Raw genomic sequence first — 17,530 nt, 5'->3', positions numbered from 1 at the left:
GGAGCAACTAAGCCCATGCACCACAACTACTGAAGCCTGCATGCCTAGAGCCCGTGCTCCGCAATTAAGAGTAGGCCCCGCTCGTCGCAACTAGAGAAAGCCTGCATGCAGCAATGAAGACCCAACGCAGCCATAAAAAAAAATAAATTTATAAAAGAAAAACAAGTTACCTGAACGTATTGTGGCCACTGAACTGCTAGAGAACATAAGCTTTGCAATTATCTTTAAATGCTAACTTTTTAAATAAATAGTTTTATTTCTGGCTGCGTTGGGTCTTCGTTGCTGCCCACAGGCTTTCTCTAGTTGCGGCGTTCTCTAGTTGCGGCAAGCGGGGTCTTCTCTTCGTTGCGGTGCACAGGCTTCATTGCAGCGGCTTCTCTTGTTGCAATGCACGGGCTCTAGGCATGCGGGCTTCAGTAGTTGTGGCTTGCGCGTTCTAGAGTGCAGGCCCAGTAGTTGTGGCGCACGGGCTTAGTTGCTCTGGGGCATGTGGGATGTTCCTGGACCAGGGCTAGAAACCGTCGTGTCCACTGCATTGGCAGGCGGATTCTTAACCACCGAGTCACCAGGGAAGCCCTAATTTTTTTTTTTTAAGGTTTTTTTTTTGGCTGCGTTGGGTCTTCATTGCTGTGCACGGGCTTCTCACTGCGGTGGCCTCTCCTGTCGTGGAGCACAGGCTCTAGGCACGCGGGCCTCAGTAGCTGTGGTGCAGGGGCCCAGTCGCTCCGCGGCATGTGGGATCCTCCCAGACCAGGGCCCGAACCCGTGTCCCCTGCATTGGCAGGCGGACTCAACCACTGCGCCACCAGGGAAGTCACCCTAATTTTTTTTTTTTTCATTTTTTGAGCCTACCTTGGGATAGAGAAGACAAAAAAGGCTACCCACCCAGACCCCAACATAAGAATCTAGGGCTGCTGGTGTGGAAAATTCATTTGCACATCAATTTTATCAAGGGGACACACTGAAGTGCTACTAGAGCACTCTAATCTGGCCACTCCTTTATAATCCCAGGCTCAGTTAATGTACCTCTCAAATGCCAATCAGGGATACATGCTTTCCAGAAAACCCCATCAAGCTCAGCTAAACACACAATGTTCCTGCTAGTTGTACTGCTGACGCCTACTCCTTAGGTGGGAACTTCCCCTCCACACCACCAGCACTTCCAGAAAGGAGAATTAACAGCCATCTGGGATTTAAGAGACAACAGGAAGATAAATAATCCATACACCCAAAAGGCCAAACATTTTTTATTTTCAAAAACAACTTTATTCATGACACATATTAAAAAAAAACTCCCACCCCCTGGAAATGAGCTAAAAAAATAAACAAAATCCACCTCCCACCTCCCTGTCCCCACTTCCTCCCATTCCCTCCAAACAAAAGGGAAAAAAAGGCAAAGGAAAACAAAACAAAACAAAAAACTGAAAAACAAAAAACACCCCAAAACCCCCCAAAACAAGGTAGTGCATTTCCCCAAGGGAAAGGGGAATTTACACTGGAGCCGCTGGGAGCGGATCGGAGATCTTCCGGCTACAGAAACCTGCAAAGAAAGACACTCAAAACAGAAAAAGAAACACAAAAGGAAACAAAACAGATCACCAGGCAATCTGGAGGGGCAGGGAGCCAGAAAAGAGGGGTGGGGTGGGTGGTAGACCTGGCAGGACAGGAACAGGCAGGAGGGGACTCTGAAAGCTAGGGAGAAGATGGAGGGAAGGTAACAAGCAGAACAGTTTGGTGTCCTTCCAGAGCCCTGGGTAAAAAAAAACCCTCCTACCACCCATGCCCACCTACCCTTGAGCAGCCCGCAAGGGGGCAAAGGGGGACAGGGAAACAGGGGGAGCAGCTTGCGCGGTTGAGACGTGTCCATGGCGAATCCCCAGAGTGAATGAGCAGCCCCCTGCCCCACTCCCTGGGCCTTCCCTTACTCCCCAAAGCAGGTCCCTCCTCAGCAGTTAGTTATGGGATTCTCCCCCCTTCCACAGTATATCTTTTTTTTTTTTAAATATTTTTTTCCATCAAGGTCATCTTCTGTTTTTCTTTTTTTTTTTTTTTTAATTCTTTTTTTTTTTTCCTTCTTTCCTCTTTTTTTCCTCTCTCTCCTCCTAATACACACTTTTTTTAGTAAGGGGAATACCATGATGTCGCTCTAGCCCGGCCCCTGGAAGAAAGAAGGAGAGTTAGGTGTTAACATGATCACTAAATAGTTCAGTACAAGCCCCTCCCCGTGGGCCCTCGCCCCAGTTATTGAGAAGGGAAGAGGGGAAAGAAGTTTCCCAAGTCCCAAAACTGACCCCCACAATCCCAGAAATAGTGACACACCTGGCAAATGGCAGTGGGGAATTAACTGTTATTACCTCGCCAAACAGTGGCAATAAAGAAATGCATCTGAGACATAGGGGCAAGAAAAAGGACTCATTGTTTATCCAGATTCCAGTTCTCCACAGCTCTTAAAAGCGAGGCTCTCACCAACAGATCCTCCCTAACTCCTGGGAGCAGACAGGTAAATCTTATGAAAAGCCAAAGTCTATATGCCTAAACTGTCTATTTAAATGTAAAGAAATGGAAGTAAAGTAAAGCAACAACATGGGTGCCGCACTAGGCCCAACGAGAAAGTTGCAAAAGACTGGCTAAAGAGTAAATATCTCGACATCCTCCCACATGGCTGTTGAGGAGGATCAACTAGCCTCTGGTTTTCTTCCAAGGGAGGTTCAAACTTCAGCCCCTCCCTAACTCTGGGAAAAGTAGCAAATGTCCAAACAGTGCTTTCACTGCTCTGAGGCCCTGTTCTTCCCGGGCGTTCTGTGTAAACACCTTCACTGCCATCAACTCTCAAGGAAAAAAAGGCTGGGTGGAGAAGCATCTCTCAGAACAAGGTGGAGAGATCCAGCCCTTATCACCAATTCCTGCTCCAGAAAAAGATGAGACTGGCCTCCTGGCCTGCAACTACCTTCCTCACCCTGCACAGGCAGGAGACTAAGTCCCCGGAACCAAGGGGAGGGTAAAAGAGGGAGGTTCCTCAGATGAGGAGAGAAGGAAGCATACAGGGCTCATGGGAGGCGGGGGAGAGGAGCAGCCCATCTATCCTGACCTGTAGACGCGACCCCGGGGCCTGCTGTTAAAACCACTGTAGAATCGAGAGCGGGAACTGTTGTAGTTGGTGGTCCGGGCACGGTATCGGGCTCGCGGGAAACCCCGGTCTGTTGTGCTGATGCCTGGTCTGTTGGTTCGTTTTGGGATCACCTGAGAATGACACGTACAACACAATGCCTTAGAGCCAACCTGGAGAGCTTACAGAGAACCAGAACAGCAAAGGGCACAGGGCTTACCTTGATTTGTCTTCCTCTAAATAGGGACTCATCTAAGGCCAAGGAAGTCCTCACTGACTCTTTGTCTGAGAACTCTATATATGCAAACCTGAAAAGGGTAATTGCCACTTTATCTGAGGATACAAATAGCAGCTCACAGGTCAAATCCAACTTGCAGGCATGCTTTGTTTGAGTACAGTGTGTTCATATTTTTAATTATTTGTCCAAAAAATTCTTAATGGAAGATTTTAATCAAAATTTGCAGCCACTCTTGGAAAATTATAAGATAGGATACAGAGGGCCTGGTTTTCCGCAAGGCAGAAAAAGGTGGGGGCCAAGCAGAAGGCGCCCCCCCTTATAGTTCATGATCCCCCCACACCCAGCCCCCATCTCTGTTATCTGTTGGGCCCCTGAAGGCAACTTTATGTGCAATCCTTGATATGTATCAACATTAACACCTATCTTAAAAGATGGACTGCTTACTTTAACATCTAGGTTACTTACTGCTCAATATAAAACATAATTTATCTATTTTTTAAGTGTGACTAAAACGACCTCAACTTCCCCACTTACCCTTTGGGATGGCCACTAAATTTGTCACATAGTATAGTAACACGGTTGACTGAACCACAGCCATGAAAGTGTGCTTCCAGCTCTTCTGCTGTTGCACCATAGTCCACCTGTGGGGGGTACATTTCACAGGTAACAGGGCAAACTCCCATCTCCACAGGTACCCTGCCTAGCCTGGGCCATCCATACACACCAAAGCATATCAATATCTAGTTCTCTAAGGAACTAACCTCTTTTCCTTCCAACCCCAGAGCCTCTGTTAATCACCGTTACCTTTCACCTCATTCCAACCCTCCCTCCACCCCTTAAATCCACCACCTATCCTGGAAATGGTTCCTTTCAAGACTCCTAATAAATAATCCCCCAAACTAAGAGCTTTCCCCAACCCCAGTCAAGGCTCTGGTACATACATTGCCAACATAGATGGAACGGGCATCAGCCTCCATCTTCTCCTCAATGGACATGATCACTGGGCCAGCTGTGAAGAAAAAAGGATCAGGAAAAAAACGCTTGTTTTCTACTTGGCCAATCTATGCACCACTACCACCACCACAAGCAGCAGCAAAGGTAAAGATTTTGGTCTGTTCTGTTCCCTGCTGTACCCATTACCTAGAAAAGTCTAGCATGCAGTAGGTGCTCACTAAATACTTGAAAGATTAAGGAATAGATTAATACAGTCCTAAAAATCAAAGAAAACAATACAGGAATTCCCTCCTGCCCCCAAATCAAGTCCCTATTGAGTAGCTTCGGTTAAAATGATTTGAAAAGTGAACAAAATTAAGTCGGCTGAGGCTGGACATTTCTGGATTAGAGGAGAAGCCCCCCTGAAGCTGAGCACTTTATCTTAGGACTCCTAACTAAAGGTCTCCAACTGAAAGAAGAACTATTGGACTTGAAGGTCAAATACCAGCTGGCAACCTCCAAAAAGGATAGTGGAAGACTAAGAACAAAGAGCAACACATTTGTAACAGGGACAAAGGGAGGCACAAGACTACCATCACCAAAACATAGGCCCCGTCTCACAAAGGTCAGAAAAACACACAATGGACTATGACTGCAGCAACTGCCCAGTAACTGCTCAGACAAGCAGCTCCAAGGTTCCGAGCATCTAATTCCATATAAACCGTGCTCCGATAACCCTTCCAATCTCAGTACCCGGGTTCCGCGTGCAACCGCCAGTTACTCACCGTTGCCTGGAGGTGGACTCATATTCATCTGCTTCTCTACCTCATTCTGTAGCTCCTTTAGCTTCTCAGCTTCTTCCTCCATCTCCCTGACTCGAGCTTTGATCGCTTCCAGCTCCTACAATGAGTGGGGAGGGTATGGAGAACAGCTTAAGAGGAACCAACGCAGGGGCTCTACCCTGCTCTCCTTCCGCGCGCGGCCCCAGCCATGCTCGGCCATTTCTCTCGCCCCACGCGAGGGTCATAATGAAAAGAAAACCAAGCTACCTTCTCTAGAACAACACTAGGCACCCATGACGCCCGAATCAACCCGGCTGGGCCCCTTCTGGCGGTCGAGGCTGCCTCCCCAGCCCGGCCCCAGCCACGTTATTCCCCGCCCACCCCCATCCCCCGCCCGCCTCCCGCTCGCCTGAGCTCTGGGCCTCCCGTGACACGGCCGGCCGGTCGCCGGCCTGCTCGCTCGCCCTCCTTCCCTCACCGGGTCCTCAATGGCGCCGTCCCCCGGGTCACCCTCGACCAGTCCCGGCTCCTCCTCCTCCTCCTGGCTGCCGGGGGCTCCCGAGCCAGGCCCAGGGCCCGGAGCTCCCGGGGGGGCACGGGGCCGGGGCGGCTCCTCTTCGGGCTCGGGCTCCGGCTCGGGCTCCAGCAGCAGCTCCTCAGGCTCCAGTTCCTCAGACTCCAAGCCGTTCCCGTAGTCCCCTGCGCCCCCCGGGGCCCCCTCCCCGGCCTCCCCACCGGCCCCGGGCACAAGATGGCGCCGCCGCCCCGGCCCGGAGCCCCGACCGCCCGCAGCCCCCGCTGCTGCTGCCGCCGCCGCCGCCGCCGCCATCGCCGCTCAGACTGGGGCCAGCCGCCCAGCGATTGGAGAGCTGCGCCGGCCACGCCGAGGACTCATTAGTCAAGCAGCCTGCCCATCACCATGAACTAGGACTCCATTGGGGAACATTACTTGGCAATCAAATAAGACCCCACCCCTAAGGCGGGGGGATTGCGCCAAATCCTCAAATCCCGGTAGGAGAAATCGGTCGGTCAATCAACACACGTCCCACCTCCTCTCAAGTCCTTAGGTAACAATACCGCCTAGCTGTGAGACATTCCTGCTTCTCTCCCGCCTAAGGGCGGGTCCGCGAAGTATGGCGCTCGGTGATTGGCCGCTGGCAAGGCGAGTGGAAAGGACCAATCTTCCGATCGCCTCGCCGAAGTGGCCCAGCCTCAGATGCCGATTGGCTCGCGAGATTCGAAGGGCTGACACCCGTTTCGTGACAGGTGAACCTTGCCCCCGAACGGACGGCCGGGCTCCCAGTGAAAGCTGAGGTCACATGACTGGTCTTTAGGAGGCCGCCATCTTGATGCTGCTGTTTGCCAACTCGTGAGCTCTTGGAAGGCAGAGGCCGGAAATACTGTGGCGGTTTCTGGAAACTCGTCTTCTACCAGGAATGCACCAGTAGATGGGATGTTGCTGGAAATGGAGGGTTCTGAATGGCGCTCTCTAGGAAGGAGCTTATCTTTCCCACCCAGGTTATTGGCACCAGCATCCACCAGGTCTCCCCAAACCAGAAAGCAGGGAGGAATCCTCACTCCAGTACTAGTCATGAGCCCTGTATGTGCTGTCTTCCTGCACAGGCATACTTTCCAAGCATTCTGGTCATGCCCCAGTTTCATTTCTTCTCTTGCTTGGACTGTTTGCTGCAGCCGCTTAATGGGTCAGCTTCCAGTGGGTCACCACTCCAATCCATACTGGCCGGGTTAACTCTCAAAACTCCTTACTGAGGCCTTGGAGACCTCCAGACCAGGCTACTTCGTGAATGTTGTTTCCACACTCTTCATTCCAGTGGGTGTATCTGCACCCAGGTCTGTGACTCTGTACATGCAGTCCTTCAGCCAGACCACTGCAAACCCCATCATCACCTCCCCTGTGAAGCATTCCACTAACTGGCCTCCCCTCCTCTCCCATGACAAGCGGGCCTACCTCCACTGTGCACTTAATCATTTTGTGCTTCCTTTCCTAACTAGAGCTTGTGAGAGCTTGGAGATGAGAGGCTGGATCCTATCTACATTTGCATCTCCACCGTGGGGCAATATGCCTAGCACATAGTAAGTATCCAAATAAATGTTTGTTGACCAAAGGATACATTGACTGGGGATCTGGGTGCCACCCTTCATATACAACGCTTTCCCAGACCCTCCTTCAGACCCCAGAGGAATTCCACCTCACCGTTGCACTCAGATACCAATGAGACCTAGCCCTGGAAAGCAGGGTTGCCATAGTTTAGTGGTGATACTACACATTTATTAAAAAGGAAGGAACGGCAGTGCTAAGTTTGCAAGAGGGATAGTTGCAGCCAGACCAAGCTATGGTTTGAGAGCCAGATTCACATGAGCCCAACCAAATAGTTACTCAAACAACCTGGAGAGGATGTACATGACTTGGGTAGAGGGATTTGAACAAGAGGAGATTCCTGCTAGCAAACCAAAAGTCAAAAGCTTCACAGTATACCCCACTCTTCCCCTCACCCTCATTTTTTCACACAAATCCTTACCTCAGGAACAGGAGAACTTGGAGCAGAGTCACAGTTGCTTAAATTTTCACTGAAAATTACTTCATCAGCCATCTCAGCTTCAGTGGTCTGGGAGAACTAAGTTGAGCATCGCAGACAAGCTCTAAAAGACTGTGAGTTTGCTGGAAGAAAAATCTTTTCTACTGATTTTAACCAAATCAAGACTTGGATGTTTATTGATACCTAATTTAAACTAAGAAAGCCAATTAAGGGCAATGTGATTTTTAAAATAATGCCTTTGAACCCCAGTTTTGTTGAGCACTTGATTTTGTAACAGGCAGCATCCTAGACTCCTTGTTATGTTATCTCATTGAACTCTCATAACAACATTATGAAGCAAATAGTCCCAAAACCATAACCTTTTTTAGGGATGAGGAAAGAATGAAGTAACTCCCCAAAGTCATAACTAATTAGAAGTGAGCAGGGAATCCAAAACCAGATTTCAAAGCTCAGATAAAAATTTCTATAAGGTCTGTTTTAATACACAAAGATAACATTACGTACAATGCTGAAGCTGGAAAAAGACTAAATTCCAATAAGAGATAAATGTTTAGGCAAACTATAATTACATCACAAGATTATTATGCACCTATTTTTATTTTTTTATGCGCCTGTTTTTTTTACAAAAAGGTTTACACGTAGTGTGTGGTAACTTATAAAAATATTTTTTCTTAGGCCAAAGAAGTAGGATGTAAAATTGTATATAAAGTATGATTAAAATTATGTATATCTGATTTTTTTAAAAAACAACTTGGGCATTGGAGAAGAAAAGGAATAAGAACCAGTACAATCTGTTCTTTGGCAATATGCAACAAAAGTTTTTAAAATGTTGAGATTCTTAACACAGTAATTGTATTTCTTATAATCTGTTCTAAAGAAATAATCTAAAACCTAGGTAAACATCTGAGAATAAAGATGTTCATCAAAGTGAAAAAAAAATGTAAACAACTTGATTGTCCAAGTGGGCACTTCTCAGGAAAATTGTTATACACACATATATGTAATTTTATATAGTCATTATGTCTTCAAAACATTTTTAATGACAAGGACAATGCTTGCAATATAATGGTAAGCAGAATTGCAGTGTACAAAATTGTATATACAGTATGATCATAAAATATAAGCACAGACAACTGAAGGAAAAGAAATATACCAAAATGCTAATAGTGATTCTCTCTGGGTAGTAGGCTTATTATGATTGATCTTCTTTATAATTTTCTATGTTCTATGATTTTTCCCACAATATCGTATATTATTTTTATTTAAAATTAAAAACAACACTCCAGCTTCCAAACTTACTCTAATAAGCATGATTACTTTTACAAACACATTTTAAAAAGATACTTGAATGGTGATCTGTAATATACTTCCCTATTAGACTGAAAGTGTATAAGGCAGGGACACCTTCTTAATTATATTTGTATTGCCTATCACTGTGTGCTCAATAAATGTTAACTGAATGGACGATCTTCTGTAATAAGTTTATATCCTGCCTGTTGTTGAGGCATAGAGAACATCAAAGAGATAAGTTTTCCTCTGAGAATGAATTTTTTTTTAATTGGTATGTAATGATGTAAGATTCACCCATTATAAGTATACTTTTCCTTCAGTAATAACCTATCAATAGAGGGCCATGGAGTTTCGGAAAAACTGAAACTCAGTGATGTTTTGCCCTAGAAGAAGGAAAAGTGTGTTAACAAAAGTGAATGATCTGTCGAGTTGAGAAAAGGAGAATTAAATCAGTAAAAATGGATGAGGGCATGTCCAGTTCTGTCCAGAAGGGAAAAGTTTTCTCACTAAACATATAAATACTTGGCTTCCTAATAGTTTCATCCCCATTTTTAACTCCTGCTTTGAAAATTTTACCTTCACTGGCTGCAATAATTCCCTCTAATCTAGAAGTACATTATTTAATATGGTAGCCACTCATCACACGTGGCTACTGAGCACTTGAAATGTGAATGGTGCTCTGAATTGAGATGTGCTGGAAGTGTCAGATATACACGGAATTTCAAAGACTCAGGATGAAAAAGATACTTATGTAAAATAACTTAATAATTGTTCAGTATTAATTACAGATTGAAATTATAGTAGTCTTTATATACTGGGTTTAAAAAAATACTATTAAAATTAGTTTTACCTGTTTCTTTTTGGTTTTTTTAATGAGGCTACTAAAAAACGTAAAACTACATATGTCTTGCATTATATTTCTTTTTTTTTTTTTTTACTTTTTAAAATTTCTGATTGGAGTACAGTTGCTTTACATGACTTGCATTATATTTCTATTGGACAATGTTGACACAGAACCTTGGAGCCTTGATCATTTACTTACCTCTGTTTTGGAGCCAATTCCAATTACTTTCTAATGCAAAGTCTGGCCCAACCTACCTTAACTCCCTAGGTCCAACCTTGCATGGAGGTGGGGTGGCCATTTAAGTGAGAAGGAGCCTCTGTTGGGCTGCTTAATTTCCATTCTGCTTGGTTAACTTTTAGAAAACTTTGTACCTGAAAAACTTCTTTTTTATATGTTCCTTATAAAAAAATCCTAAAATACTGATAGCAAAAAGAAAAAATCACCCATAAAATCCACCACCCAGAGATAATCACTAATGATATTTTGGCATATACCCTTCCTGAAACTTTCAATACACAAATACATATAGAGGTATATATATGTGTGTGTATATACATATTTTTTTTTAGCAAAATGGGATCATACCATATATTCTGTTTTCTAATCTATTTTCTTTTTTACCTAATAAGATAACAGAAATATTTTTCCATGTCAATAAAAATATTTTTCCAATTTCATTTTTCATGACTTTACTCAGAAGTTACCTTAGAAATGAGGCCTTCCCCACTCACTCTATTTAACATTGAAACCTATACATACACCTTCCCAATCCCGCCCTAATGAATTATTTTTCTCCATAGCATTTGGCACCTAACACGAAATGTTATGTTAATGAATGTTGTGAAAGTTATTTATGTAGGTAGGTAGTTATTTAGCTTTTGTTTGTTTCCATTACTAGAATGAAAGTAACGTGAAGGCAGAAATTTGTGCCTATTTGTTCACTTCTCTACCTCAGTGCCTAGAATTGTCCTCAGCACACCTAAGATGCTTGAATATTTGCTGAATGAATGAATGACTGAATGAATAAAAAACTAGATAGCATTCCATTATATTACGTTTTCTGGTTGATTTTTAAAATATTGTTAATTTATTTGTATCTCACCTGTATCCACATTTAAGGCAGCTTTTAAAGTTTTCAAAGGATCTGTTCTCAACTAAAAACACAGAATATTTGTAATCCATCCATTTGCTAGAAAGTGTAACTAAATGTTGCCCAATTTTTATCAAAAGTATCATTTGGAGAAATAACATTCACAGAGAACTGTCTGAAGAATAAACAATCCATCTGTCCATTTAGATAGTCTGAAATTTAGCCCTATTTTAAACTGTGGCATCATACAGCATATTTGAGCTAAACTGTGACGATCCTGATAGAACAAGCTTAGGACCTGCTGAATCCCCATTTGGTGTTTCTGCAAGAAACGGTAGTATAAAACTCAACATCATATTTGCTGTCAGGTGTTATAGAGGCTGGTGTCCACTATATCACTCAGTGTATTCTCAGAAGAGCCACAAAACTTTTTGCCTACCTTGAGGAACTGAAAGGTTTTATAAATCCTAGGAGGGATGTGAATCTCATTGTGTTTTCCAATTTTCTTTAGCTGCCAAGAAGCTCAGAGTTGAATTCATAGCCTACCTTTAGTATTTGGGAATACTGCTTATAGAATGCTTTTCTGTGTTAGTTTTCCTTTTTGCTGTCATTTTATTATAATATTTCAATTTTCCCTTTACCCTTACTTTAAAAATCTATATTTTTCTATTTTGTCTTTTGTGTATTATAGTAAGATGCTGCAAATGCTTTTTGGAATTAGGTAAACTATAAACCAGTCAAACTGCAGTAGGGATAAATACACTAGCTATCATAGCCTGACGATATTAACTATTAAGAGCATCTAATTCCCCTTTCCCTAGAGCCATGTTCACCAAGCCACTGTCTGATTTTAACATGGCTTGTCCCGTAGATTTTTCTATATAGAGAGAATAGAAATACAACACTGGATTCCTCTAAGCAGTGTATTTCTCACTACAATTTAATACATAAACCCAAATACCATTATATTGCATTGGATTATAGAAAGACTAGAAACTCCCACTTGTAATTTAAAATTAAGATCACTACTCCTGTCAGACATGATTTTGATGTGGTCCTAGACTAGAAGTACAGAGGGATGGGCTGAACAATTCCTGTAGATCCCATCCAGTTTAACAGTTTGCATTACAATGGCTGAAACCAAATGTCTCAGGGGAGCAGGAAAGTAAGCAAGGGCTCCATTTTTGCCAGACTTATTTTAAGTCTGAAGTAGGCAGCAGGATATTGAGGAGAAATGCTCACTATCACGTACTTCTGATTTAGCGGCTGAACCACAACAGGGGACTTGATTACATCATAAAGATTTTTGGTAGGTTTTGTTTGTTTTGTTTTGGGTTTTGTTGTGGCCATTCCAAAGTACCATATACACACACCCTCTCAGTGCTTGGGTTGGCACAGATGGAGTTCTTGGCTTTGGGCATTTGGCTAGGATGGGGGGATGGGAGAACAACTCTGATTTTCTTTTTTCTTTTTTTTTTTTTTTGGCTGCATGGCGCAGCTTGTGGGATCTTAGTTCCCTGACCAGGGATCGAACCCGGGCCCTCGGCAGTGAAAGCACAGAGTCCTAACCACTAGACCGCTGGGGAATTCCCTCCTTTTTTTTTTTTTTTTAAACTTTTTTACCTCAATACTTTCCCAAATCCCTATTAATCTAATTCATGGCCTTAACAAGGTCATGATGAGATGCTTAGATCAAGAAATGTCCTGACCCCAGGCTATACAGTATAGAAGTCACAAACCCTGCTCAGTCCTTCTCATTAAACTTCTGGGTTTTATTTATTTTTTTTTAATACGACCATTACATATTACACAAAAATAAAAGTCAAATGAACTTGGTATTTATAAATTATTAAATAAAAATACAGGAATATATATTTATATTTATAGAGCTTTTTCTTTTCTTCTAAACTAACCAAATCTGTTCTCCCGCCGCTTTATGATTTTAAAAAAGTAAAATAGTGTATGCCCTAGAATAAGTGGGGAGTGGGATTAATAAGTGCAGGACCTAGTTGCCCTACCTCTGCTCCTTCCTTGGCCTAAGCAAAGTCCCTATTTGTCCCTTTGGGCTCTGGAGAGCAAGAAACACCCTCTCCACCTATTTAATCTCTGAAAAATGGCAATAAGATTTATTTCCCTTATTTTTAAAAAAATGAAATGGATTTAAAAATTGGGAGCCATACTCAGCCTTCTTGGCCAAGAGCTAATCCCAAGGAACTATATGGCTCTAGAAGAGAGTCGCTAGTTTTCCCTGACAGAAGAGTCTCTGGGGTTTCCATTCCCCCTCAAGCTCAGAAGGGCAGGACAGGTCAAAACTGCCCTCTGTGGTCCCATCCAAGCTATGCTTCCGGGAATCCAGACCAAGCCCTTTTACCCTTTCAGAAAACAGCCTCTCCTTCCACCCAGATGTGAAGGCCTCAGAGCCGGGCTTTTTGGTAACCTGACCACGGTCCGTGCTACCTCTGTTTGCTAAAGGTCCCCAGGAGAGCTACCAGGGCTAGGCGTCCTGTGGTAGAGGGTAGGGGGAAGAGTCTGACCCAAACCTGGGGGAGCACAGGCTCCAATTTGGAGCTGATGGTCTAGTCAGTGGTTTTCCAACTTTGTTTTTCAGCAGCAAACCCCTTAATGCAAATAAAATCTTACCCTGAACCCCGATATGTAAGACAGCTACAGGGGAGCTGTTCTGTTTGAGGGCAAGTCGCCTGGCCTGCTCAGTGCCCCCGCCTCATCTCCCCCAAGGACTCCTGAGGCAACCCCTAGGAAACTTTGGGGCTCTGCCAAGCAGTTGGAAAACCACTGGCCTAGTTTGTCCTGAGCAAGTCAGAGACCCCCCCACCCCAACTGCCTGCCACAGACTGGCTCTGAGTGCCTGGTACCAGCATACTCACAACAGACCAAGTGGCCCATGCAGTCCACCACCTCCCCTATAAATACCGTTAAAAAGTGCAGCCCTCTCTCAAAAGCAAAAGTCTGAGCTAAACACCTGAGGCCAATTTTGGTCCCACATTCTAGTGAGTACAACTATGTTGCCACATTCTGGGACCAAGTGAATATCTCCAAGAGTCAACCATGGTCTAGCTAAGCTGGTCAGTGCTCAGGATCAAGGGCAGGGTTCTAGAGCACTGTGTCAGAAGAAGTCAGCATTGGAGAGCAGCAATTTTAGCACCTAGGAAAGTGCAGCAGTGAGGTCTGGCTCAGGGCATACATCTGGAGTGAAATCATGTCTTTCTCAAAAGAAAAAGCTGTCATCTGAATCTGTTCTAGAGGACAGGGAGCTCTAAAGTTAACATCCTCAGACTCTGAGGTACAAATTAAAACCCATGCAAACAGCGTGGCTTCCAAGAAAATATCCATGTTTCTAAGTCCTGGGAGGTACTGTGGAACCCAGACACCTGGCCCTTAATAAAGCAGCACCAAAGCCCACCACATGGAATAGGCCAGTCACGGAGTACACGTCACCCTCACATTCATGGGGTTCAGAGCTGGAATGTTCCTCTCAAGACATCAACAGTCTCTCCGAGACACAGTGCAGGACCCAGACTGTATTCCAGATCTGCATTTACGTCCACACACTCAAAAGGAAAATCAGTAAGAGCCCCAATTTAGAGTTTAAGTTTGGGTACAAAAGGTCCCAGAGATAGGGAACAATTTAGGCACCAGTGTGCCCCAGTGGGAGAGGAGGGCAGCAGGCGGCTCCCGCTCCCGCAGCCTCCATCCCCCGCCGGCTCCGCAGCCCTGCCTTTCTGTCAGAGCCCAGGAGGCAGCAGCAAGTGCGCGATGCACAAGGAAGGGGGACAATGAAGGAACAAGGCCAGCTACGGAACTGCTCTTCTCTCCAAAGCCCTGCTGACGACTTGCTGCAGAAAAGCGGCCAGAGCCCTCAGTCTGGATACAGTGTTTCTCCCTCGGCCTTGAGGCAGCAGGACAAGGGGAGAGGGGAGGGGACGTTGGGAGGAGGGACAGAGAGCCGCCCCTTATTCTCACCACTGCAGGAGGGAATGTTTTCTCCTCGAGGAATCCCACTGCCACCAGATTAGACAAGCAGCCCAGCATGCACACGAGCACCCGTGCACATGCACACGCATGTCCCAGCAGCCCATGGTCACAGCCACCTCTCCCTATCCCCTGAGAACCCCAAGCTCCCATTCCAAAGGGATGTTCCTTCTGTGTTTGCCCCAAATCTCACTCATTCAACGGAGACACCAACCCCTTATGCAAGTCCACCTTCTTCGGGGCTGCAAATCAAGCTCTAGGTAGAGTTTCATGTGCCCACACCTCTAGGCATGATCCCTCCCACCTCCCCCCAACCCTGGAATGACTCCATCTCCTGACTTTCCCAATACATTCCGCAATAGCTCCAGTTCACTCTTTCAACCGCCTGCCTGGCACACTCAGCTCTCTTGCACGCTACCTTGCCCCTTCCCATCCCCGTTCCATGCCCATCCTTTCCCCCACTTCTTCCAAGGGCACTCCTCTGCTCTGTTCCTGCTCTCCTGTCCCCCAGCCACACCTCGCCCCACCTGGCCCTGGACTTTCTCACTTGCTAGCAAAAAAGGCCCCTACAGTTACCAGGGCCCCCAGTGCCACGGCCCCCGTCAGCACTGTCCTCACTGAGGCCCAGTTCCCCTCCCGCAGACGCCGCGCCTCCTCCAGGGCCCCGTCCCCGTATAGAGCTGTGAACTCCGCCTGTGGGAGAGAAGGGAAGTAGGAGAGAAAGAAGGAGAAAGGGATATCAGGAGAGGAAAGAGTGGAGAAAAGAGGAGAGGGAGAGTTCCAGTTCCATCCACTGCAAGCACTACCCCACCCCCAGCTCCTCTCTGGCTGAAGCTCCTGGCCGACAGCCCCTCTGATCCCCCCTGAGCGCCTGGCTCATTTGCCCTTCTCTACGTCAACTGAATCCCATCCTTTCCCTGGCCAAAAATGCTGCTCAGAACTGGCATCCTTTGCCAAGGCTTGCCTTGACCACCACCCATCCCTGATCCCTGATCCCCCCATGCCATGTACTCAGGTGTAAAAAATTTCTGATGGCTGGATGCCATTTCTCTGCAGGCACTACACTGTCTACTGTATATTCTGTCCTCTGCTTTGGACCATGAGCCCACCCAGTGATGACTGCATGGCAGCCCTGGAGTGCAGAGTCCAGTGATACCCATAGTGAGGGCATCTGATTCCACCCAAACAGGGAGACTCAGCCCCTGCGCCTCATTCCCAGCACAGCCGCCCCCAGCTCCAGCCAGAGCCCCCGTCTTCTCCCTGGAGACCAACTTTTCAGAGGGATATTCAGGGCAGCAATGGAGAAGTTTCTTACCCAGCCCCCGCTGCTGTGGATCCAGTCGGCCAGCCGCGTCTCCAGGTAGGCCACCATCCACTCCTGCACTTGTCCCACAAGTGGCTCCATCTCCTTGTTGACACTCTCAGCACACAGCGCGGCTCCAAAGACAAAGAAAGCCACAAGGCGGCCCCAGTTGGGGCCCCCTTGGAAGAGTTCATCAGAGACCTGGGTGAAGCGTTGCTGGGCCGAGCCCGGGGTCACATGCAGCTGAGCTGCCAGATCCGAGAAGGTGCGCCGGAAGCGGGTCTCGAACTCATCTCCAGCTGCCCGCATGGCTTGGTGCAGCGGGTCAGCTGCTGGGCCCTCCCCGGGGCCAGCTCCACAAACATAACCCTTCTGCCTCAGCTTATAGCCTACAAAGTCTGCCACTAGAGCCCGTGTGTCTGGGGCCGAGGCTGGGGTCGCCATCCGGGCAGCTGTAGGAGTCAAACACAAAAGACTGGCATGAATATATGGTCAGAGACCCAGAAGGAGGCATTTCAGGTGTGCCCAGCCCATGAGACAGGGAGGGAGGTGAGGGGAAATCTCAGAAACCACTGGGCCGGGAAGAGTAAGAACAAGGAAATTAGGCCATGGTGCAGGGCCAGGGCATGAGGGGCTGGCCCTCAAATTCATAATATGCCAAATTAAATGTAAAACAAGTAAATTTCACCTAAAATACTTCAGATTCTTTTCATAACAAGACAACAACAGCTCTATGACACCTCTGCACCTCCCCCACCAACCCCGCCACAGTACACACCTTTTTGGCTAGAGGAAGGGGCTTAGGACCTCCCCAGAGGCAAGATGTGAAGATGCTGGCAGAGGCACAAGATGGGCGAGGAGACAGGGGCTGAAGGGAAAGGGGGAGAAGCAAAGGGTTGCCCGGGACAGAGAAGGAAGGGGACACTCACCCAGCCTGGATGGCAGCTCTTAGGACCCAGCGCTGGTGGCAAGGAGCCCCCAGCTGGGGCCTTTCATCCTCCTGCCCAGCGTGGAGCCCTGGGAAGGGGAGGGGGAGATCAGAGCTAGGTGGGGAAGACCAGGGATCAGGGTCTGAGCTGAGAAGGGCTGGGGTTGCAGCTCCCGGGACCAGGCCCCTGCCCCCAACGCTCTACCAGCTGTGTGGCCGAATCCATGTTTAATGACTGTCCTCCCGGGAAACCCAGAGCCAAGGGCTTCCTGCCGACACCATCTCTACTCCCGCTCCCCCCAGTGCAGCCCAAAGGCCCAGCTCCTCCCTCACCCCCACCCTCAGCCGGTCTCCAATCCCGCCTGCCTGCCAGGTTAGGGATCTCACGGGTCAGGCCGCTGCCAGGATCCGGCTGTTTCCTGGTGCAGGAGCTGGGAGGGAGGGAGAGAGGGAGGAAGGGAGGGAAGG

At 46.9% G+C, this 17,530-nt stretch overlaps 1 protein-coding gene across 4 annotated transcripts; it reads right to left on the bottom strand.

Moving 5' to 3' along the window:
* Positions 1-1,243: 1,243 nt before the first annotated feature.
* Positions 1,244-17,525, bottom strand: LOC309803454 (polyadenylate-binding protein 2). Of its 4 annotated transcripts, XM_082619668.1 has the most exons (7): positions 5,538-5,903; positions 5,063-5,177; positions 4,286-4,353; positions 3,879-3,985; positions 3,327-3,414; positions 3,089-3,240; positions 1,244-2,158 (listed from the first exon to the last, which is right to left on the bottom strand). In XM_082619668.1, exons 1-7 carry the CDS (start codon positions 5,886-5,888, stop codon positions 2,119-2,121), a joined length of 921 nt encoding a protein of 306 aa, XP_082475794.1. In that variant the 5' UTR covers positions 5,889-5,903; the 3' UTR covers positions 1,244-2,118. The 4 variants fall into 4 exon arrangements, with proteins under 4 accessions (XP_082475794.1, XP_082475797.1, XP_082475795.1 ...); XM_082619671.1 differs by lacking the exons at positions 1,244-2,158; positions 3,089-3,240; positions 3,327-3,414; ... (2 more) ...; positions 5,063-5,177; positions 5,538-5,903 and adding exons at positions 5,930-15,524; positions 16,147-16,586; positions 16,913-17,002; positions 17,450-17,513; XM_082619669.1 differs by lacking the exons at positions 1,244-2,158; positions 3,089-3,240; positions 3,327-3,414; ... (2 more) ...; positions 5,063-5,177; positions 5,538-5,903 and adding exons at positions 5,931-15,524; positions 16,147-16,586; positions 17,064-17,151; positions 17,450-17,525.
* Positions 17,526-17,530: the final 5 nt, after the last annotated feature.

Source organism: Mesoplodon mirus, assembly GCF_964341445.2.
Source record: "Mesoplodon mirus genome assembly, chromosome: 4".
Classification (NCBI taxonomy): domain Eukaryota; kingdom Metazoa; phylum Chordata; class Mammalia; order Artiodactyla; family Ziphiidae; genus Mesoplodon; species Mesoplodon mirus.
This window is presented reverse-complemented; position numbering and strand designations above follow the sequence as displayed.